The sequence below is a fragment of the Taurulus bubalis genome, assembly GCF_910589615.1.
Source record: "Taurulus bubalis genome assembly, chromosome: 4".
Lineage (NCBI taxonomy): Eukaryota > Metazoa > Chordata > Actinopteri > Perciformes > Cottidae > Taurulus > Taurulus bubalis.
Window position 1 is genome coordinate 33440877 of NC_136592.1, and position 23756 is coordinate 33464632.

The 23756-nt window shown below is 43.7% G+C and overlaps 1 protein-coding gene across 1 annotated transcript in view; it reads right to left on the bottom strand.

Moving 5' to 3' along the window:
• LOC306736028 (ALK tyrosine kinase receptor-like) overlaps positions 1–23756 on the bottom strand; it is a gene marked incomplete at both ends in the record, with an annotated part of 325018 nt that overhangs the window by 60107 nt on the left and 241155 nt on the right. The window contains 1 exon segment of the mRNA XM_079217608.1: positions 12180–12313. Within this exon segment, the coding sequence (XP_079073734.1) occupies positions 12180–12313 (134 nt within the window).

The window sequence follows — 23756 nt, forward strand, 5'->3', positions numbered from 1 at the left end:
TGTATACTGTATATCTTTATGCTGTATACTCTACATACTGTATACTCTGTATACTGTATACTCTACATACTGTATACTCTACATACTGTATACTCTACATACTGTATACTCTGTATACTGTATACTCTACATACTGTATACTCTGTATACTGTATACTCTACATACTGTATACTCTGTATACTGTATACTCTACATACTGTATACTCTGTATACTGTATACTCTACATACTGTATACTCTACATACTGTATACTCTGTATACTGTATACTCTGTATACTGTATACTCTACATACTGTATACTCTGTATACTGTATACTCTACATACTGTATACTCTGTATACTGTATACTCTACATACTGTATACTCTGTATACTGTATACTCTGTATACTGTATACTCTACATACTGTATACTCTACATACTGTATACTCTGTATACTGTATACTCTACATACTGTATACTCTACATACTGTATACTCTACATACTGTATACTCTGTATACTGTATACTCTACATACTGTATACTGTATATCTTTATGCTGTATACTCTACATACTGTATACTCTGTATACTGTATACTCTACATACTGTATACTCTACATACTGTATACTCTGTATACTGTATACTCTACATACTGTATACTCTGTATACTGTATACTCTACATACTGTATACTCTGTATACTGTATACTCTACATACTGTATACTCTACATACTGTATACTCTACATACTGTATACTCTGTATACTGTATATCTTTATGCTGTATACTCTACATACTGTATATTCTACATACTGTATACTGTATATCTTTATGCTGTATACTCTGTATACTGCATACTCTACATACTGTATACTCTGTATACTGTATATCTTTATACTGTATACTCTACATACTGTATACTCTTTATGCTGTATACTCTACATACTGTATATCTTTATACTGTATACTCTTTATACGCAGTATACAGTATACAGAGTATACAGTATTCATAGTATACAGTATACAGAATATACAGAGTATACAGTATACATAGTATACAGTATACAGAGTATACAGTATACAGAATATACATAGTATACAGTATACAGAGTATACAGTATACACAGTATACAGTATACAGAATATACATAGTATACAGTATACATAGTATACAGTATATAGAATATACAGAGTATACAGTATACATAGTATACAGTATACAAAGTATACAGTATACAGAATATACAGAGTATACAGTATACAGAGTATACAGTATACAGAATATACAGTATACAGAATATACATAGTATACAGTATACATAGTATACAGTATACAGAGTATACATAGTATACAGTATACAGAGTATACAGTATACATAGTATACAGTATACAGAATATACATAGTATACAGTATACAGAGTATACATAGTATACAGTATACATAGTATACAGTATACAGTATACAGAGTATACAGAGTATACAGTATACATAGTATACAGTATACAGTATACAGAGTACACAGTATACAGAATATACATAGTATACAGAATATACATAGTATACAGTATACAGTATACAGAGTATACAGAGTATACAGTATACATAGTATACAGTATACAGTATACAGAGTACACAGTATACAGAATATACATAGTATACAGTATACATAGTATACAGTATACAGTATACATAGTATACAGTATACAGAATATACATAATATACAGTATACATAGTATACAGTATACAGAGTATACATAGTATACAGTATACAGAGTATACAGTATACAGAATATACAGTATACAGAATATACATAGTATACAGTATACAGAGTATACATAGTATACAGTATGCAGAATATACAGAGTATACAGTATACATAGTATACAGTATACAGAGTATACAGTATACAGAATATACAGAGTATACAGTATACAGTATACAGAGTATACAGTATACAGAGTATACAGTATGAAGCAGTGATTCTCAGTGGGTCGTGGGCCTTTGCCTGGGCAAAATTATTATTTTCATCCTGTGGTTTTATTTTGAAGGGACTTTTTTATGCAACGGAGTGTCGTTTTTTTTGCCAGCTCTAGTTTCCATGTTTTCAGTGCCAGGTTAGGTCAACCATCCTGATATTGGGGCGACTCTGGGCTTTTAGGATAACTACATTAAACAGCCTACTACTTCTTCGTTGTTGGACTCTTTTGTTTGTGCATGAAAGCTGTTGAGTCTGTTTAAAAATGGATGACAATTCTGAATTGTTATGCATGTTGTAATACCTCGTGTCCTGAAGATGCACTTTTAGTTTTTAATTAAAAAGCAGCTAATTGAGAGTAAAAGGGAATAGTTCTCTCTAGCATCGCCACCAGCTGCTCCTTTTGGTTTATCATTGAACTGGTTTTTGTGTTAGCATACATATCCTGTACTATCTCAGGTTCAAACTGCACCATCTTTCCATTCAACACATCTGAGAAGTTGAGAATATTCCTCGATTTGGGTCACGGCTTGTCATCCAGGGGGGAGGGGGGGTCCTGGAGCCAGACCATGAGAACCACTGGTATAAAGAGTATACAGTATAAAGACTCAAACTAAGGCATCAAGGTTGTATGTACAATAAAGACACACACACACACACACACACACGATGTCTCGGGATCGGGCAAAGCTGCTTGTCTGGGCACTTAAATACAACGTTGGTGGACAGACGTGTCTTTGTTGTCGTCGAGCTGCAAAACAAAACGCGGCAGTGAATTTAATATTTTGTTTTCCTACAGATGAGCAAGTATGTCAACCACATCCTGAAATCCCTCTGTGTGCTCTGAAACAACAACAACAAACAAGCGGAGAATTGTCTGGCTTGACAATCTGCTCGTGTGCTTCGTGTGTGCAGAAGAAAAAAGATTCACAGATTTGATTGAGTCTAGCATACAGATTAGCAGTAGTTAGAACCCATTCATCCTTTTCTGCTTATTCCTCCATGTGCAGTCTTTCGATCTTGCGTAACAGAGGCCTGTCCTCTGTCACGGGGCGGAGGGAAGCCTCGAGGGCAGGATGTGGAGCGGCCGGGTCGCTGGAGACGGATGCGGCCGGGATTCCCACCGGTCGTCCGACAGGACAAGAAGCATTCGCTCATGAATTCAATTAACTGCACACACACACACGCTCGATGGTTCAGAGCTCGGCCCAATCACTCCCGCTATCTGTCACGCTCCCCGCCGGAGAGACAGCGGCAAAGGAAAAGAATACCTTTAATGCCTGTTCTACATTTCAGAGACGTAATGCACTTTCCTTTTGGGAATACAAAAAAAAAGTGTTTTGTTCATGTGAAATACCCACTGGTATCTGGTTTTACTCACATCCTTTAAAACCTGTCCCATGCATTGTGTTATCCTTCGCTATGTAAATTTGACAATTATCCTGGATAACAGATCGAATATAATTATCTCCTGACTGCTTCTCGAGGTTTGGGGAGCTCATTTCCTATCAGAGAGTGCGGAGAGAGAGAGAGAGCATCCTGCCAAGAACATATACTGGTGAAGCTTATTAGTTTAATGAGGAGCTCCTGTCCACCTTCACTTCAGTGCTGGAAAGCAAAATCGCCTTTTTTTTTAACCGAGGCCAACTGGCTTCATTCCGGGTAATATATGCAGCTTGCAGGTAGCATGAAAGCAAAACCCGTGAGAGTCTCTAGAGCCATGCTATCCGGCCCGTGAGGGTAGAGCGGTGCTGTGAGACACATGCCGACATGCTGCTCAGCAACTTGGGCTCATTCACCGCTCCTCGCTCTGCCTACGAGACACTATAGTCCGGACAGGAAGCCTTCTCTGGCCTTAACAGAATCACAAAGTCATAGCTATTTTATAATTACAATTTTTTTATATAATTAAAAGTTATAGATATTTTGTAATTTAATTGTTTTTCACAAATACACTACATGGATTATAAAATTGTTTCCCTATTAGCTTATTTTCTCATTGCACAGCTCTTATCCAATCAGATTTCCCCTCTGTTTCTCTATGGTAGAATAGTGGGTTGAACCTCACAGGGCCCGTGTGACCGTTAACATGCGCTGTGATTGGTCAGTGTGCCAACGTGACTTCTGGCTACACAACCGAAAGATACCTTTCTGCCAGGATTAAGAAGAGTTCAGACTGAAACAAGAGAAGTTGTGACGTGTTTAGTGTTTCACTGGCGTCCATGAAGCGCACCGATGAACTGAAGCACGTCACTGAACTGTTCGTTAACAAAGAGCAGGATGGACTTTGTCTGTGAGTGAACAGTTTCTTCTGCTTTTTGTGGGGGGGGGTTCATCCCGCTTGGCTCTCCGCCGGCACCCACCGTTGATGCCACTACCTCCACGGCGCGAGCTAGGCTAGGCTAGGCTAGGCTAGCTCGCGCCGTGGAGGCAGTGGGCGAGCGCTCGCTGCTAGACCCACCAAGCTGGGTGGCTGGGTGAGAGGACAGCAGGGAGCTTGTCTGCTGCTCCCTCTTGAAGGGGATTTTGTCCCGTATGTCTCTGCAACTGCAATTTAGAATCGGAAAAATCCACATATCAGCTGCACGGGTCAAAGGATAGGATCCATTTCAAATGGGAAACCAACTGTGCGCTAAATATAAGGTTCAGAATATGTAGTAGATTCCTATATATCAGACGGAGTAATAACCGGGAATTTGACTCCTCCATTACAATAACGACAAGCGGTTTGTTACTGATGGGTCTGTTGACATCCCCGACTCCACGATTACCTCAACAGGCTGCTGCCTACGGACATGCAACCTGTCAGCCTGGTTGAAGTCCGCACCAGCCGTAGATCGAAGTCGGTAAAGGTCACGGAATAGGTAGCGAGTCTTTTTTAAAGCTCCCGATAGAGTCCATGAAATCTCTCTCTCTTGCAGTCTTCAACACAGTACAAGCCTGTCATCTGAGGTGACTCAATGGCCAGAATAAGTATTTCATGCCGGAGCACAAATATCCCCTCTGCAGCATTAAAATGAGATTTAGGATTGCTGTATCTTAATGACCGACTTTTCTTCAATGGTGCTTAGTCCATAATATCCAGAAACGTCCTCCTCCCCGCCAGGTCAGGGTTGATTTAGACATCTGTTCCATTTGGCAAATGTATGCTGGGAACACTCTCCTTGGTGCCCTGGGCCATTTAACACTTGCTCCATATCTTAAAATGAAACTGCCTGTGTAGATTGCCTTGGAAAGGTGCCGGCAACAGAAAGTCAGATGTGTTGAGGGGATGCTGCTGGCGGAGAGGCCCGAGGCGAGCGGTTAGAGGTCGACTGTGATGAAGCTGAGTTCTGCTGTACGGCCTCGGCCGCTTGTCTTCTGGTAATGGATGAGCTTTGTGTTGTTGGTTTCTGTTACACTTTCTCCTACTATTTTCATTGTAGGACATTCTAACTGGGCCTCCAAGTTAGCGTGGCAGGTAAGCTCTGGTTGCCCCCAAGGCTCCAGAGGTGTCTCATTTTTAACGTACTTATCTGATTGTACACTATCTTGTGATAAAACATGACTTTGTAGTTCTATTGTTTTAATCCAGGCCCACAGGCAGATAGTAAGATCCATATTGGATCTAATAAAACATAAACAAAGACTGAATGAAAACTGTGTAAGAAGCATGGCCTGCTCTGAAGCCCTGTGGTGGCCCTGCAGCTGCTCATCAACGAGGTTTTTATTTTCCATTTATGTGTGAATGGATTGTAGGCAACCAATTAATCCACTTTTATTATTATTTCTATTGATTCCATAAAGGAAGATTATTGATTTTTCAAGATTGGGATGTTTTTCAACCGCTAAATCCACATCTGAGTCGTGCACATATAGACGTGTTCTCTGGAACGAACCCTCATTAGACATGGTATGATAAATAGTAAGCGTCACTGTTTCACAAACCTCCTCATTAAAATAAAAAAAAAAAATATATAAATATATATATACACCGCAAGCACTTTCACAATTTAAATAAAAAAAGAACACTACTGTTTGATAGGTAGCTTGTGCCCTGACTTTAATTAAAGGTTATATTGTAATTATGTTAACATTTTTCATGCAGCCAACATTCTATCGCTGCTTCGGCTTTAGCATTACTGCCTAACTTTTAACCTGAGCCACAGTGGGGAATTCAAATGCCAGTGAAGCGTAGCCTGTTGCAAGCGCTGCATAATGGGTGACAGTGGAATCTCTTTCTTCAGGTAGAACTAATGTTTGAAATGCTAATATTGAACATTTAATCAACCAGTAGCAGTGGTTCAAGGGATCATAACTTCATTTCACACTGTGATGGTTCACTTTGAACTGTGTATTAATCCGTACCGATCACGGATCGACAGTTACACCACTAACCAGTAGCGTTGTCATTTAAAGGCCGGATGTAAAAGCAGAGGATGGAACAGAGCTCTCTCTTTATGCCTCTCTTAACCAATCTCTTAACTAATATATATAATACATAGAATGGGAGACTACATCTCAATCGCTTGAACTACGCTTAAAGATCCCATATCGTCCCATCTCTTTAAATTATGAAGAAGTCTAGGTGCTATACATGTTGTGAACGAATCAAATGCTCAATCCACACAGCCCATTACGCAACTGTGCCTTTAAATGAGCTGCCAGGACTTTGATAAGGCTGTGATGTCACAACTTCACAGTCCCCGGTAAGAAGTGACGCTAAACTTCCTGTAGTTGACGCAAACATCGATTTCTCAACAGCATTGGTCTTGCGAGGACAGGACCAGTGCAGGAGTGGAAGATCAGAAACGCTGTGCAATCAGAGCCGACTCTGGAGCGAGTCGTAAAGAGAGAGCATTTCAGATAAGAATCATCAGACTGACACGGTCTGACATTTTTTTACATTGAAGCATCTAAACTTTTCCAAGTAGAACCACAAAATACAAGTCTGAACCCTGAATGAATGAGCATGACATGCACACCCACTACCAGCCACAGCTTGATGCAGCAGCTTGAGGTTGAAACTTCACTTCAGCACCAAGGAGAGCGCACATTCCAGATCTGATCCCATTTCCTTCTGATCATTGAGCAGTTCAATATCATCTCTGCTGAGATTAGATGGTTTAGATGGTCTATATGAGCTTTCACCTGTGCATTAAGTACAGAGGGAAAACTAACTCAAACTACACAAACTAATTAATTTTCTGTCTGGGCCGACTCTACTTTTTAATATTTAATTCCAAATCTTTCTTTGATGCACACATATGAAAGAAAAAAAACATAGTTTCAGTACCACTTGGAGCTGTGGCCTGAAAGCTGCATGTAGTGTCCTGGTGCAACTTTAACATGAAAGGTTTGAGTGTCTTGAGCCAGCGGCCTCAGACAGTAAATGCTAATATTAATTAGCAGCGCACAAGTTGTCTCTCTCAGTTTGATCCTGCCGCTGAAAGCTTTACGAGGCAGAATACCATTAAAAGAGCTCATCCAGTATCTGCAGACTGCGGGAGGTAAATCCTGCGCGCCGAGATCACAAGATCTGTGTACAGGATGTGTGTTTGTTCCTCAGAGGGGAATCCACGCCTCGGGCTCCCGGCGAGGATTGACGCGACGCACCGCTTGTCAGACTCTGCACACCTGCACACCTGCTCGCCGCTATTCAGTCTGCACACGTGCGCCATCTTGATTGATGAGCCGCGGCCGAGTCAGTGAGTCTTTACTGTGTATCCCCACCGCGAGACATTAGGATTCTGACATTTTTTACATTCTTTTGATCTAATAAACATGCTCTTACACTGCTTTGACAGTATGTTTATATATATACATACATACATATATATCTATATATAATGTAATATATATTTATTTATATATGTATTTATTAAATATATAAATACATTTATCTATTTATTAAATACATCAATATTAATAATATATAAATAATATTATATATATTTATTTATTATTTATATTTATATATATACATATATACACATTATCAGCCTTGTTACCCAATAGGTAAAACCTCAGTGATGTGGTGTTTGTATTATTCATGGAGTCAAAGCGAAATTGAAAAAGCTCAATTAAAAAAGTAAGCGTGATAAGTTCTGGATATTTAAAGGCTCAGTATCACGCAATGACACTGATTAGCTTTCCCCTTCTCTCCAAGCCCTCCCCCTTCACGCATCCATCCACGTTTCCAACACTCAGTCCACTCCACAGCTCTCTCCAAACCCATTTCCCTCATTGCCTTCACAGGCCCGTGTGTGATTGATGTTCCCGGCGACTCCCTCGCGCTGCTGTGTTCCTAATCGCAAAGTATAGACTCGCCGCAACGCTCCATTAAGGGTCTGCCGCGGCAACGGTGTAATGGGCCGTTGGAGGGAAGGTCACGGGTTCAAGTTCCCACGAGGGTTCGCCGCTGCCTTGCCTCGGCTGCGTGCCGAAAGTGAATTGTGACAGCTCTGCGGGGCGAAACACAAGACCGTGTTCTTCAGTGGATAAGCGTTGGTCTGATGTGTGAACGGGAATGTGACCTTCCGCCTCGCAACGGCGCCGGGAAAGTCAAATCTGCTGTTGACACAATCTAATAATGAGCTTGTCAGTCATCACGCGAGCGTCTGTTTACTCGCAGGATGAGGAACTGCGGGAGGTCGAGAGTCTCATCGACAGGTTCGCCACAACCGCCAGAGGAACACGAGCAAGAGGTGGGACTGTAGCTTCCTGTCTGGGGGTGAGGAGGGGCAACGCGCTCCAGAGATAGGAGCATAACCACACCAGTCACTTTAGGGGCAAACAAATTGGATTGCTTGTTGGCCCTGTGACTGATGAGTTAATTAAAGTGGAAGGGTATGGAGAAAGAAGCCAGACACCGCTCCATTTGTTTATCCCGTATTGACTTTATCTCCTCGCACTTCACTGGCTTGAGTAATCGCCGCCTTTCTGCTCAAGAAAACAACTAAGGGGGAGGCAATGGACGTTGTCAAACTCCAATGCAGATTGACGACCACGAGGAGCTGATCAGGGTGGGGATCTGCGTTCAGGATTTAGAGGAATTCAAATAAGCTGAAAGTAAGTCGGGGATATTATGACTTCTGGCTGTTAATGTAAAAAACTAAAAACGTAAGCAATAAAGCAAGAAATTAATAACTATTATGTTTTCCCTCTATCACTGATTTGAGAATCCTCTGAATGACTCTTTAGTGTCCAGACTGGGAATGAATCAAAGACCTTCCAATACAGACCAGTGACAGCAGGAACTAGCCAGTAGTGAGTGCAGGGGCCTGAAGGACATGAAGCAGAACAAACTGGTGTGTGTGTGTGTGTGTGTGTGTGTGTGTGTGTGTGTGTGTGTGTGTGTGTGTGTGTGTGTGTGTGTGTGTGTGTGTGTGTGTGTGTGTGTGAGAGAGAGAGAGAGCCTTAGTGGAGCACCCTAGCCTCATGTTTTGTGCTAAGGTAAGGAGGGACGGTAATTCGAGCCCAGGTTTGTGACAGGTGCTGGAGGGGAGAGAGAGAGTGTGTGTGTGTGTGTGTGTGTGTGTGTGTGTGTGTGTGTGTGTTGGTTAAGAACACTGCGAAATGTGGCGAGGCCACGCGGCGCGCGTGCCGAGACGGATTAGGGCTTAGTTTGGGAGTGGCATGTGTTGTGCTGAGGACCCAGGTGGCGCCTGAGGAGAGGACAGCGCGTCAGCGTCCTCTCCCCCACCCTCCCCCCCTCCCTCCCCCTCTCTCTCCCTCCCTCTCTCTCTCTCTCTCGCTCTCTCCCCCTCTCTCCCCCCTCCCCCCCCCCTCTCCCTCTCTCTCTCCTCCTCTCTCTCTCTCTCCCCCCCCTCCCTCCACCCTCTCTCTCTCTCTCTCTTCCCCTAGCTCCCTCCCTCTCACTCACTTCCTCTTTCTTACACACACACACACACACACACACACACACACACACACACACACACACACACACACACACACACGCTTGACGTATTTGATAAGCAAATCCAGGTCATGTGATGGAGGAGTCAGGTGTTGCTGATTAGTTGCTGGTGCCGCTGGCGAGAAACTGAAATGATGAATTGTTCCCTGACCTCCTGAGTCCAAACAGCCCACTTCAACCGACAATTTGAAGAATTAGCGTTAAACAAATCCTTCCTGTTGAGCGATGTCAAATGAGCATGAACTGACATCTCAGACTCAAAGAAGCAGAGCGGAGATTAGGTTTACCGGACTGAGGCCGTGGCGAGTTATGTTATGATGATCTGTCGGTTTTAATGGTACAATGTAAAAGATCTGGACATAACATTAGTTTAAAATATAAACACAAATGTATAATCAGCCGAATGTGAAGAGGTTACAGTGTTGATGTTACATTCTATACGTTGTATTGCAGAGACATTACTTTGAATTAGCATGCTTACCCAGCTAGCTAAAGCCGGCCCGCTCCTGCAATACCACTCGTGCCTCGAGAGGCGATAGAGAGCCGCTGTCACGCTCCAGTCTGCATGCGGTCCGACATGAGAGGACGGGGTCCTTGTACATCCCCCCATCTGTGTCACTACAGCTTTGTAAACTGAAGCCCGTCTCCCGGCCCACTTGCTTCCCTTTGTGGTTCATAACAAGCAATGAAATAGAGTGGGCTTTGACAACGCTGCTCTTTTGTCATCGTGATCCGCCCGAGGTCTCCGGGCAGAGCGCCGGGCAGCAGAGGATGATCACTTGTGACAGAGGAGCAATTGTTCACATGATTTGAAAGTGTTCCAGGTGTCCCGTCTCCTGCAGCACTGACCCACGATCAGGAGCAACTACAGTTGCTCTCTGAAGGCTTCCCACTGGGATACATGACGACAACAGTTCCTCAGGAGACCACAATTAACCAGTGAATAATAATAAGACCCAATCTAAGGCTGAACACTGACAGTTTTGATCAATCATTTTATCATCCTAGAACATAATTCAGTTTGCAGTGCCACTGGTGCTGCTGCTCAATGTCAAAGTGAGGTTTTATAATTCATTCAGCATGTTCCCCGTCATGCAGACGCAGTGCGGCTCAGCGCCAAGTCTGAGGAGCTCACTGCAGGAGGACAAGTACAAGTACGAGGTACTGAGTATACGCAACGAGTATTTATGTGATGCTACTTTATTCGACTACTTAAAGTGCTTTGCTACTTTCAGAACATTCTCACAATACTTGTTCACAGACAATATTGTCGATACATGATATTCATAATCATATGAAACGGATCAAATGAAGCAACGGTTGGAGGGATTATCACCTGGTGAAACATCTATGTTTTCATCTCATTATACTACTTATTAACATGTTGATGTAAGTGCTTTTCCTTTAAGACTTCAAATGGAGGATTTTAATATTATATATAACAGAATGTTAAATACTAGCTCTGAGTACTTCTTCCGTCACTGATTATTGCAAATCTAGTCTCAGTAAAAAAGGCTTGCGAGGACAACGTTGTGTAAGCTACTTTCTATCTATGGAGGGATCTCGTTTGAGAAGTGCTGCCAATTTTAAGATTTAATTTAGCGTGCTGGAGGAGTCATCCTTCACTTTTTAATTCCCTCTTATGTGAGCTCACAGACTCCAACATGCTCTGGTAAACAAGTTGGGTAACTTTTCTGACAGAAGCCTCGCTCAGTAAATCATGCCTAGATCTACATGTAAGCTGATGACTTATACAACTGATAAAAAACTAAAACATGCACAGAATCCATTAAACACCTCTTTGCCTCCCAAACATCTGCCAGGGGAAACGAGGACGTTATCCATGTCTCCCCGGTACCGGACACTTGAGATGTTTGAGTGAGGGTCGGAGGAAATTGAATCAGCCATATTAATCAAATTTCAGCTGCTTTCGAGGCTGACAGAGAAGGATATTATTTCATTCGAGGAGTCTACGCATTTCATAGCTCAACATGGTGTAATGAAGTTAAAAAAAATGTAGCTGTGCAATTTTCTGTTGGACGTGTTTGAGCTGCTCTGGGAACTCGGCAGACATGTGAGGAGGAAATACTGCAGGAAGTGAAACGGGATAAAACATGTTTGTTAACTAATATTATCAGAGATGGTTTTATCGATAAAGTTTGATCGTTTAGTCTTTGAAAGGGCAAAAGTGACGATAATAAGTCCATTATAAGTTGATAAAACACTAATTTCTAGGTCACTTTACACCGATCCCTTCAAAACATTCAACAACAGTTCTCACGAAACAGAGCAGCGTCTCCACGGCTGTGCCAACTTACCCATGGTGCAGTTGGTGGTGAAGTGCGGCTCGATGGTGGCCATGTCATCCTGTGGAATCCGCTGGTCGTAGCTGGCCGAGACCCGGAAGGGCGACACCCCGTGGGTCCCCAGGGTGAGGTGGACCACCGCCCAGCTGCCGAGGAGAGAAAACAGGAGGAGGATGAGGGTGAGGAGCAGACACCACGGCTGGCAGAAACACCCGCATGCGGCGCGGGGGTCTGGGGTCAGGGTGGCCCGGGCCGTCCGGGCCTGGGCGCCCAGAGCCTCGGAGGAGGGGCGGTCCAGGGCCTCGGCGGAAGCCGTCATGGGGGCTTCCACGTCCACTTCCATTTGGGGAAGCTGCCCTTCTTCGTGAGTCTGTTGATGCATACCCCCCTCCCTACGCCCCTTTGAGCCCCGAGCCAGACTCCCTGGTCTAGCGGAGGTGGTGCCTCGCTCGAGAGCTTTGAGCAGGTGTGGAGTCGGACTGCAACCCGAAGCCACTACTGCAGCAGGTGTGCGGTCCAGAGACTCGGGTCAAGTTCTCGTGTGTTGGCGAGCTGCAGTCCTGCGCTGAATATTGCCCTCCCTCAGCCAGCGGCTGGCTTCATGTAGTTTAACTGTCCCTAATTTTATTATGCAAATTGTGCTGTTTTCTCCTTGGCTCATCAACAATCTCTCCCTCTCTCTCTCCCCTCCCCCTGTCTCTTGCCCATCCCTTCATTTTTACACCGACTCCACATACAGCAATTGAATTACTCCCCTAATGACATTTCTGAATGCCGTACACAGGCTGAACAATAGCTGATGATTAAAGTATCCGGACAGACACTCAATAACGGGCCGTGTGCATGAACCATGATCTCAGGTAACAGAGGATAACATGCGTTTGACGGTTTGAAGTCACAGTCCATCACGATGCTGCGCTGTGCTATTTATTCAACTGTTCAAGAGAAAAACATTCCGACAAAGCATAACTGAATTAACAAAAAAACATACTTAAGGCTAATGTATTTTTAGCCAACATTAATATAATCTGACATAAAAACAAAAGAGTTGAATAGAAATGTTTAAAGGATTCACAGCGACATAACCACAGATACATATTTGCAAACTCTGCATAACATGTTCCAGTCTCATTGTTCTCATCAATCCTGCTTCATACCGCTGGGCCGGAAAACATGCCAAAGTAACTTGCATTATTTTTAATGGCCAGCAGGGGGCGACTTCTCTTGTTGCAAAAAGAATACCGATGGAAGTCTATAAGAACATGACCCTACTTCTGACTTGATTTATTACCTCAGTAAACACTGAACATGAGTTTATGGTCTCAATGCCAGCTTCAAGTCTTCTTCCTGACAGCATGATGCTCATTTAATAAATCATGTCGTCACCGTGGCGTTTTCACTACTAATGATCCGCGTACGGTTGTTTAAAAAAAGACTCTGTGGAGTTGACTGTTTTCCTTCTGGTAAGTACATTAGAAACCAACATTACTAGCCAAAATGAGCATCCAAATTGATATCATGGCTGAATTGAATTACAGATGCACAGTGCTAATCAACTTAGTAAGCTAGCGCTAGCTGCTAACATTTCCTGCTGGGTCTTGTTCATCTCCAGCTCCACCAGGGCTCTCAAGTTTTGAAGACAGGTAAGAGTGACATCTCTCTCTCTCTCTCTCTCTCTCTCTAAGTTTTTCTGATTGGCTATTCGTGTCGCCCATCTCTTTTTATTGATTGGCAGGGGATTCGGGGAGACGTGCTTGATTCCTCCATGGTGAGGGCAGCGACCAGGTCATGTTTGCGCGCTGCGGCACATTAAATAGCCTAGAGTTTTTTTTCAGTGTGAGAAATAGGATGTGTGGCGGGAGGGCGTGACTTAAGACCGAAATGCGTGACAGTCACGCTCAATGCGTGACACTTGAGAGCCCTGAGCTCCACCCTCCAATGGTCATTCACTTCTGGTTCTTAAAAGAACAAAAAGGACTTCAGAGGAAACGTCCCCTTTCTTAAATGTCGTCCGTGCACGCTGCGCCTGCCACAAGATAAACATCAAACCAAGTTCACACTGGACTTGGGCAGGAGATGCTATACCTTTACGTTTCTTAGACGTTCACTAAAAGGTTTCTTTCTAGTCTCATGGAGGAGGAGTATTGTCCTGAGAGCATTTGGGAGCTTTTTAGTTTTAGAAGACGAACATCACCTGATACATTGGTCGCAACAGGAATGTGGGAGACATATGCATATTTGCATTCGATATTGAAAATAGTTTCCTTCCTTCCCAAGAGGCAAACATTGTATTATCTCCAGGAGGGGAAACAATATCGTTAGGAGCACCACATTGTCACAAAAGCTCATTTGTAAAGCTGTACAGACGGTGAGCTGATGACGTTACTCTCACAGATCTCAGCAGCTCTTACATTACGACGAGTGCTCCGGAGATAGCGAACTGTCTGCACTCGGTCTATTCCGGGGTTTATTCCGTGCTTTGTTTGGGTGGAATTGTGTTTGCAAGAGTGCAGCAAACATAAATGCACACATGCACACACACACTACACAAACAGGCACTGAGCTTTTCTGATTTCCCCAACGTCTGTGCTCGGGCTTTGCATTGCTACCCCTGCCAGCTTCCCTTCTTATGTGTTTTCGCTTTGTTTCACGTAGTATTGGCTCTCCTCCTTTTCTCTGCCCTCGCCTCCTTTCACTAAACCCAGCTCGCTCCCTCGCTCTCCACCCGGAGTGGAGGGAGGTGTTGACCAGATGGGAAGTGATGTTAAAGCACCGCGGTACACGGAGTGGGACCTGCTCCGTGCCATATCCCATAATAGGAAAGGAAATGAAGCCCCAGATAAGAGCTGCCACTGTCTCTTTGATAACCTCCACATTATTTGCTGACTGAGTCATATCCATGTGGCCTCGCTGAATTCACTGAGCTGAGGGCCCACGTTAGAAAAGCTCTTTCTGTGGAATGAGTACTCAGCGCGATGATGATGATGATGATGATGATGATGATGGGACTGTGTTATGCAGGAATGCTCGTCTGCCTCTGCATACGCGATGCACTGAGAGACAATTTATTCTTTCAGGTCCCATATTGTAGGAAGTGAGATTTGCACATCTTATTTGATTATGAAGCAGGTGCAATATAAATACTGGGAAAGTACAAAAGGTCAATCCACGTGGAAACGCATATACGCATATACGACCGTATTCATAAACTTTGCCTTTATAAAAAAGAGTTGTGATGTCACAGCTTTTCATCCGCTAGTTTTGAGACACACCCGGTGAGATGGGAAAGACCCGGAATGCCGACCAATCAGAGCCTACTGGGCTTTTTTTTTGCGGAAAAAGGAGGTCTTAAAGAGACAGGTGCTAAAACAGAGGGCGAACACAGGTATGTTCAGACGGACCGTTTTAGAAGAATGATGTGTTTGCTTGAACATTGAAGCATGTTGACGTGTTTGAGTAGAAACCCTCAGTGCAACCTGAGAATGACCATGATGCACCCTTCACATCTAGACACGTGGAAGAAAGAGCTCCATTATTTGGCTATGAAGCCTCAGAGGAACAACAGTGTAAACACAGGAACTCGTGCTTGGCATTGAATATCCTTAATGCTCCGATAATTAAATGGATATAGGTGCACGGCGTCCAATCTAAAATGATCAGTGTGATCTCTCTCTCTCTCTCTCCTGTAACACTGAACACAGGTCTCCTGGACCGCTGTCTCATCCTCATGTTCTCATCATGCCTCGTCTGCTCAGGACTGATTAGCTGAGCAGCGGCTCAGAGCAGAGCTGCAGGAGCACATCACTCAAACATTAAAACATAATTAGTGGTATACCATGCAAGGCACAGCGCTTCTTCATATAAATAAATAAACTGAAACTGAATGATAAAGACTCCTCATGCGGGAATTAGATATTCATGACTAATCCGAGAATGCGGACACTAATAATTCTCGCTGAGGTCCTTCGTGTCTCTGTTGGTTATTTCCACGTCACCTGACCTTTGTTCCGACTACTGCCAACTAATCTTTGCTGCCAATTGACAATTCTCTTTTCATGATGCTATTCATATGCCCCCTTAGTGCTGCGCTCTGCCTAGCGTAGCGCTTTTCATTTTCATTTGTTGTGCGTGTGTGTGTGTGTTTTTGTAGGATGCTTGTACCCTAACCACATTAGGGCGTATTTGTCTTGTGGGGTCTGGTTTGCATTAGTTTGAGTCTCATCCATCAGGACAAACAATGCATGAAGAAGTGTGTCGCGGGTTCTTTTCACCAAGTGGTAATGATTCCTCCCCTGTGAGGTCGAGTTGTCAGAGTGGAGCTACTGCGAGAAAACCTCACGTGTGTTCATGCTCACGTGTGTTCATGCGTGTTCTGTCCTCTAAACAGACGCCGTCCTGCCGGCTTTCTCTCCTCACGTTCTCAGGTTGGCATTAGGAATTAGGAAAGGGATGAGGGGAGCAGCTGACTTTATTAAAGGTCCTCATAAGACACGCTGTTTAGAAATACACTTTAACAACGACTTGCAGGTGATTTGTAGCAAAAAGAAAAGCACTTTCTTCTCAAAAAAATAGAACAAAAGAAAAACACGAATATGTTCACACCAGTAGTGTTGCTGTTGTCATGTGAACTTGCATATTGTTCTTCAGCTACTGGCTCAGCAGGTTGAGGTTCAGACAGGAAGTGGGTCTTAGTTCCTGCACAGCTTCTTCAGTTTTCTTTTGTGCCAGAGATGTTCTGTTTGTTTTGTTCTGTTTGTCTCTGTGCCATGTAAAGCGTCTTTCTATATCAAATGAATGTGTTATTATTATTATTATTAGTTGATGTCCATTGTTTGAAGGTGGTACACCAGCACTGGGATCACACTAACGTTGGCCGATCAGACCTCTTCTCTGGTCTGTGTGTTTATGAAGAAGCCATTTGATTTCTTCCTCCTGGACTTCTTTATTAGCTTTAATGCAGCACCTGTGGAGGTGTGCACCCCCCCTTTCAAAATAAATGTGCTTATACAGAACATTTTACGTGGAATTAAAAGACGACTTTCAGAACATCCAACACGTGTCTTCATTGTGCGTCCGTTGGCTCAGCTTGAAGCAAAAGAAAATGTAAAACAAAGATCAAAGTTGAGTTCAACTGCAACCTTAAGGGGGCGCTGTCAGACGTAAAGGTCAGAGTGGAGAGGAATGGAGTCAGCTCTGCAGTTGGCCAAAGGTCACAGCAATTTTGGTTGCGCTTTGCTCAAATTGCCTGAGTTGTTTATATTTCTGCTGCACATACAAAGCTGGCAGCTCGTCTCTGGAATCCATCTGGATGTAAAGCGGCTCGAGCTTCGGCAGGACCCCCCCTGAATGAATGCATGAATGAATGAATGCATGAATGAATGAATGAATGAATGAATGCATGAATGCATGAATGCATGACACCACACAGGGAGAGAGAGAACTGCAGATGTGACTCTCTGTCAGCAATTAGTTCAAAATCAAAACAAATTTGTAAAAAAGCCAAAGTTAATTAGTTTGAGATGTGGCTGCGGGAATGTGCCAAAAAAATCACAAATAAACACATCAGGGTCACGGAGCTGAAGGAGGAACAACAAATAGTCCTGGGTAATGGAACAGCTTCAGTTTCTCCTTGTTCAGACAAATGACCCTCCACTAAACACGCCGCCTATAATGTGTGTGCTATGAGCAGCATGCAGCGTATGTATTCACAGAGCCATTAACCTCCCACCTCCAGGCCTGAGTGCATGGAATGGAGAAGTCCAAGTAACCTGTTGAATGCATCTGCAGTCAAACTGAAGCAAGGGGGAGGATAGACATAGAAACTGCTCTACATGTTGTAGAGAGCCGTCGGCATCGGTTTTGATCACGCTGATTGTTTCTGATGGAGGGACGGAAGATGAAATTGATTGAAAATGCTGCCGCGTTCGACTCGGTGTCCGTAGCGGCGGCAGAGGTTAAGGACTGGAATGTGAGCGCACGGAGGGGGTTGAGCCGAGATTCGCTTCAGGATCGGGATCTCCACTTAAGCCGCATTGATTCTGACTGTCAAACGGAATAATGCACAACAGACGTGAGCCAATATGTCAAGAGAAGTGCAGATTAGACTCACAGCCTGACGCGGCCCGGCTGTGTGAGCGCCACTTCCCCAAACTAAACACGACACATTTGAATGCTATCTGTTGAAGGCAAAATCTGTTCCGCCATAATTCAGCTGGAATGATAGGCGAGATGAGGTAAACTGGGTCGACTTGCATTGGGGACACGTCTTTGGCAGAATTCAGTGTTTGTTCAGCCAAAGTGGATTAAATAAGCTTTAAAGACGGTTGTTTGTTTTTTTCTCACGTTGGCCCAAACTGATTTAAAAAATAAATAATAATGTTGTTATTTAGGAGAAATATCAACATACTTTCTCAAGAAAAACATTGTTTGGTGCCATCACAGTTATGCCTCACAGGCAATGAATAACAAAGCAATTTCATGTTGGCAGTTTGTGAACACATGCAGCGGGGGAGGGCGGTCTAGTCCACAGTGAGGCGTTGACAGGATTGTGAGGCGAGCGCCACCCGACGCACATCGACACGAGTCGCACCTGAACGCAGGTATCTGGCATTTCGGCGCTCGGCTAATTATTCCGTGACTCCTAAAAATGTCAGGGGCAAATTAAAGATGATGAAAGCAAACCCCCAAAAGTCAACCAGGGATCCACGTCAGTGCGTCAGTTCCACATGACCTCAAAACATACGCGCAACACGCGGCAGCCTGAACCCAGAGGGGATTCACAACCCAGAAAAGTGGCCTCTTCCAGTAATTGAAAGACATGTAATTGCAGTAGATGGCCGTTTGAACATGTCTCCACTGAGGCACATGCATTTTGATTGACAGGCTGTTGTTGGTCACTATGCATGGACTTGTAAACGTCTGGGTTTCACTCGCCTTGAGAACACTCAACTCGACTTTATCTCAAAAGCACAGGCGCCACTTGTGGATGTTTCACGTGCACACGGGATCTCTGTTGCACGGCAACTATCACTGCAAGCTGCTGTGTCAAGACAAGAACATCTGTACAAATTAAGAACGTTTCCAGACGTGCAACATTAAATTAAACATCGTCATATGTGCAACACACTTGTGCCTACACGAAACACGCCACAGACACCATGTGTCAAAGTTAGCCGTTGTAACAAAATGGAGACACTAAAGGTGAGATGAGTGGGATGAGCAGCGCTGAGCTACATGCAGCGTTCGTACAGAGGAGGTTGAACAATGTTGACCAGAATATGCAAGCAAGCATGAAGGCAGCAGGAACACAGAACCGCAGCCTCCGCAGGGCCATGACTCAGAAACCATCCGATGTTCTTGACCTCAGAGAGATTAAAGCTGAAAGTGTGCAACATCTCTCCAGAATCACTGGCAACCAAAACTCTGGGATCAGAGAAAGTGGAGCAACATTCTTGCCGTGCAAAGCGAGCCACCGAACACACGAAGGAGAGCGCAGTTATCAAGTGGAAGGTTTCTCAGTGGTTGCTCAATAAAGTGGAATGACCAAAGAATGTCAATATGAAGCGTAATCAAATCTGTGACATGAACAATTAAAGGAAATGATTATCATCTTTACATGATAGTAAATAGTTTTAGTTCATCTGCATTTGTTCAACACACAGAAAATGTGTTTTTCTTCTTTAAAAATAATTAGTTGTTATACCAACCAATCTTTGCAAAGTCAAACTACATATCACGTGTTGCAAAAAAATAATCAATTTCTTTAAGTAGATTCAATGGTACATTTCTGTCAGTGTATTTGCAGCCAGCCCATAATTTCCATTTTATATCAATACGTTTGCATTAAAAACTATTCAAATTGTAATGTTGTGTTTATAAAAGCAAAAGCTAACTGTTGTTATGTTGTGGTTAAATCACAGCTAGGAAAGCCACCCGTGATCAAAGAGGGACTCTTGAAGATAATCGTTCATATAGTTTCCTAAATATAAGTCACTATCTAAGGAGCATATGGCCCCCTGATGAAAGTAGTGCAATAAATATATATTTGCTGTATTACCAACTAAGTTGCATGTGGCTTTCCAGCAAAAAAACGCTGATGTTTTCTCTAGTATACACAGAAAAGATGGAACTATGCACACAATTCTGAAAACCTGGATCATGCGTCAACAAAAAGAGCCCAGACTAAGCACATCGCAATTGTTATTACTCCACTTCAAATCTGGCTTGAGAAAGTGAGGAGAAGATGAAGGGAAAACAGTGTTCAAAGAACTCTGCACCAACTCCAATTTGTCCCGTTGCTATTGACTGAAATACGACCTTCACAGCACAGAAAGAATAATACATGGCTTCATATTTGTTTTCATATCAGCAGCTTGGAGAACCCTCACACAGCATCTAATCCTAGCAATGAGACGCCTACAAGCTGGGTGGAAAAATCCTCTCGCAGATGGTCGTTAGATTGTAATGCTGAACTTTAATATGAGTTTTAAATGCAAGCTGAATTAAGTTCTGCTCCATATTAATAGAGGTCAAGCTGATATCGTCGTGGCTGGCCATGAGGGCTTGGATCGAACGCCATGAAATACTTCATTAAAGAAATTAAGAAATGAGCAGTAGAGGCTATGCCAAGACTGATGGATATAGATGACCTTTATGTCTCAGTTTTAGTACACGATAGCGACGCATCAAAAGAATGACAGGGCTACAATAAAACCACCGTTTCCATTTGGTGAGCAGGTTTCTCTATTAGATTGTGCTAATGTCTTGAGGGAGCGCTGCATCAGATCTGATGTTCATTGCTTGAGAAGGTCCTGTGATGAGACGAGGCCTTTGGCTTCTACTGCTGAACGTTCCATCATGAATAACCTGTCTGAGTGGAGCACATAGTATAATATCTATATAAGGGCCGGCTGAAAAATAGCAATGGCGGCGCATATACATTCTCCAATGAATCTTGATACATCAATGTCTAAAGTTGTTTTCTTTACGTCTTCATGACAGTAATGATGCACGTGACAGAATACACTTATCGACATCGTCGGGGGAAGCGTGGGGATTGGAATCATTTGTGCAGACCACGAGCTGAGAGCCGACCCGAGTCGATAACCACCCACAGCGGACCACCAAGCCAGACCTGCCGGACCAAACCACAGGGAAAGAGTCGAGCAGGAGATCGGAGATGGAAGCCGACTGAACCCAGACCGAGTGGGTAATTGCCAGTGGTGATGGGAGACCGAAGGCTTTCCCACCAACCGGTCTGCTCCGGGCTAATGTCCGGTCGCAAGAACATTCAGGCTAACGCAGCAATGGGAGGTCGATGCCTGTTGCGCCCCCATCCTTACAGAGACCTGCCTCCACCAGGATTCAGCTGCACTTGACTGGCGGACCACCAGGCCCGTAGAGGTTACCCCCACAGCCTCCGCACCGCGGGGGGCCTCGCAGGGACAGGGGGCCTCGCGTGGCTATAAATATATATATTTTTTTAAACTTTCCGCGACGCAAGTAACGTTTCACAAAATCGCTCGTAACTATCCTTTAAAACAACGGATTTCAATAATAACACATCTCCGTGACCGTGCGGGCATCTAGGAGTCGAACGGCTCCATCTAGATCTTACCAGCCACCTATAAGTAACTTTAAATTCCGTCAACCGTCGGAGATTTTTTTATTTTACATTTCTGGGTCCAGACGGCACATGCACAGTCTACTGAAGAGAATGCGCCCGTGCTGGCTTCTGGGAAATGTAGTTTTCTTATAGAACTTTGACGTTTTTCATTTTTGAACCGATTTACACAGTTTCTCCCCTGAAAAGCCTTCAAATGACCCGACACTTTGTTTTTGTGGTTTCATTGCATATTCGGGTTCTTTAGGCTCTGTTCTTTCTAACAAGGGGTTATTAGTGTGTGAGACCTTGGTAAGGGTCTGAAACACACATTTTGAACATGTCGGAAACCGCTCGAAAAGCATTTTTCTGCCATTCTTAATTAGATCATGCTGGATGTTCATAGTTATGATCAAAATATGTTATAAAAGTTTTTTTTTTTAAATATACATTTTCTTCACAAGAAAATTCTGAAGAAAAAATGATATAAAATAATACAAGTATTTGCACTCATTTGTGGTTCATACGACTATTTGAAAACTTAATCTTGAGACGCTCCCCCAGTACCGGGGGATGGGTCTTCACAGTTTGCTGTTTGACAGTTGACTGTTGCCATGTGAACGATGCCTGGTTTGTGTACGTTCCAAACTTCCTTTGCTTCCCGATCTCTGTGGCCGTCAAAATAAAAGTCCCATTCACCGTTGACACTTAAATCATATTCTGTGACAGAGGATAAGGGAGACTGCGGTGGGACGAGAGGAGTGCTCGTCAATGATGTTAAGATGTCGGCCATATTGCACAAACAATTGTTTCGTTGCTGCGTTGTACAATACTCCGAATGCAGGAGGAGCAAATGAGCTTCGACTGCATTCTGTCACACAATGACAATTAACTCTCTTTGAAGGAAGAGGAAGCACTGACAACAATTTGGGAATCAAAATAGCTCTAAATGAATTGAACCCAGTACAAAAAGAAAGACAAAAAGACTGCATCAGTGACAGGAGTGGAGGAGAAGAGTCCCCAGAAAGCTGATGGCACAGGATCCTGCATCGAGATGCTCGCTGCTGATTGGCAGGTTGCTTCAGCCGACTGCCCGTCTGCACCCTCCCATCACTCGCCAGGTTTTGCCGGCTTCAGTAACGACATCTGAATTATCCGAGGAGTATGATTAAAAAAAGCAGCATTTAAATCGTGCTACTGAGAGAGAGAAGAACCTCTAGATTCTGGGCCCGTCTGGCCATCTGGAGGAGCCGCAGGTTTTAACGTTGGCTCAACGACGAGTGGGCCTGCAACGCTGATTTAAAAAATAAATAAGCAAATGCTACATTCTGTTTGATTCTGCATGAAACTGGCCAGCTGGCAAACGTGTCTGTTTAGAATGTAGCTATAAATTGATCAGATCTCATGAATGCATCCCTCTCTCACTAACTTCACTACATTTGAGTTGAGGTCGATTCAGACGCCACAGTGTTCTGCATGTGTCCATAATGGGATCGGGGTTATCCGGTGCTCCGTCATGATTGGCCAGACTGGGTCAATTTATAGAGCTTTATCTTTCTATTTGTCAACCAACTCAAAGAGATAGCGTGAGGTTATTTATCCTGTAACTCCTGTTCTCTGATAACACCTGTCAGCATTATCCTCAGAAGTCTCTGGAGGAAGCCATCAAGGCAGAGCGCCTCGTCTCCCATGTGAAAAGGGATTGAAGCGAGGTCATTAACCATTCAAGATAAGCGCCCTTTTCTCAGTTCGTGAAAGGTGACACTCCATCCGTGTTATCAAGCACAGGGGCTACAAGATAACTAACCTAAAGTTCTCTCAATCAGTCGTCCCAGCGCCTCACAACGGGGTGATACTGACTACTCTAGTGCTAGATACGCTTATCTGAGCAGCTGGCTGCCAAGTCAGGTGGTTTCGTTTTCCCAAAATGTGAAGCTTAGCCAACCGGGGCTCTAAACTGGACCCACGCCGTGCATTGCTTTGATGAA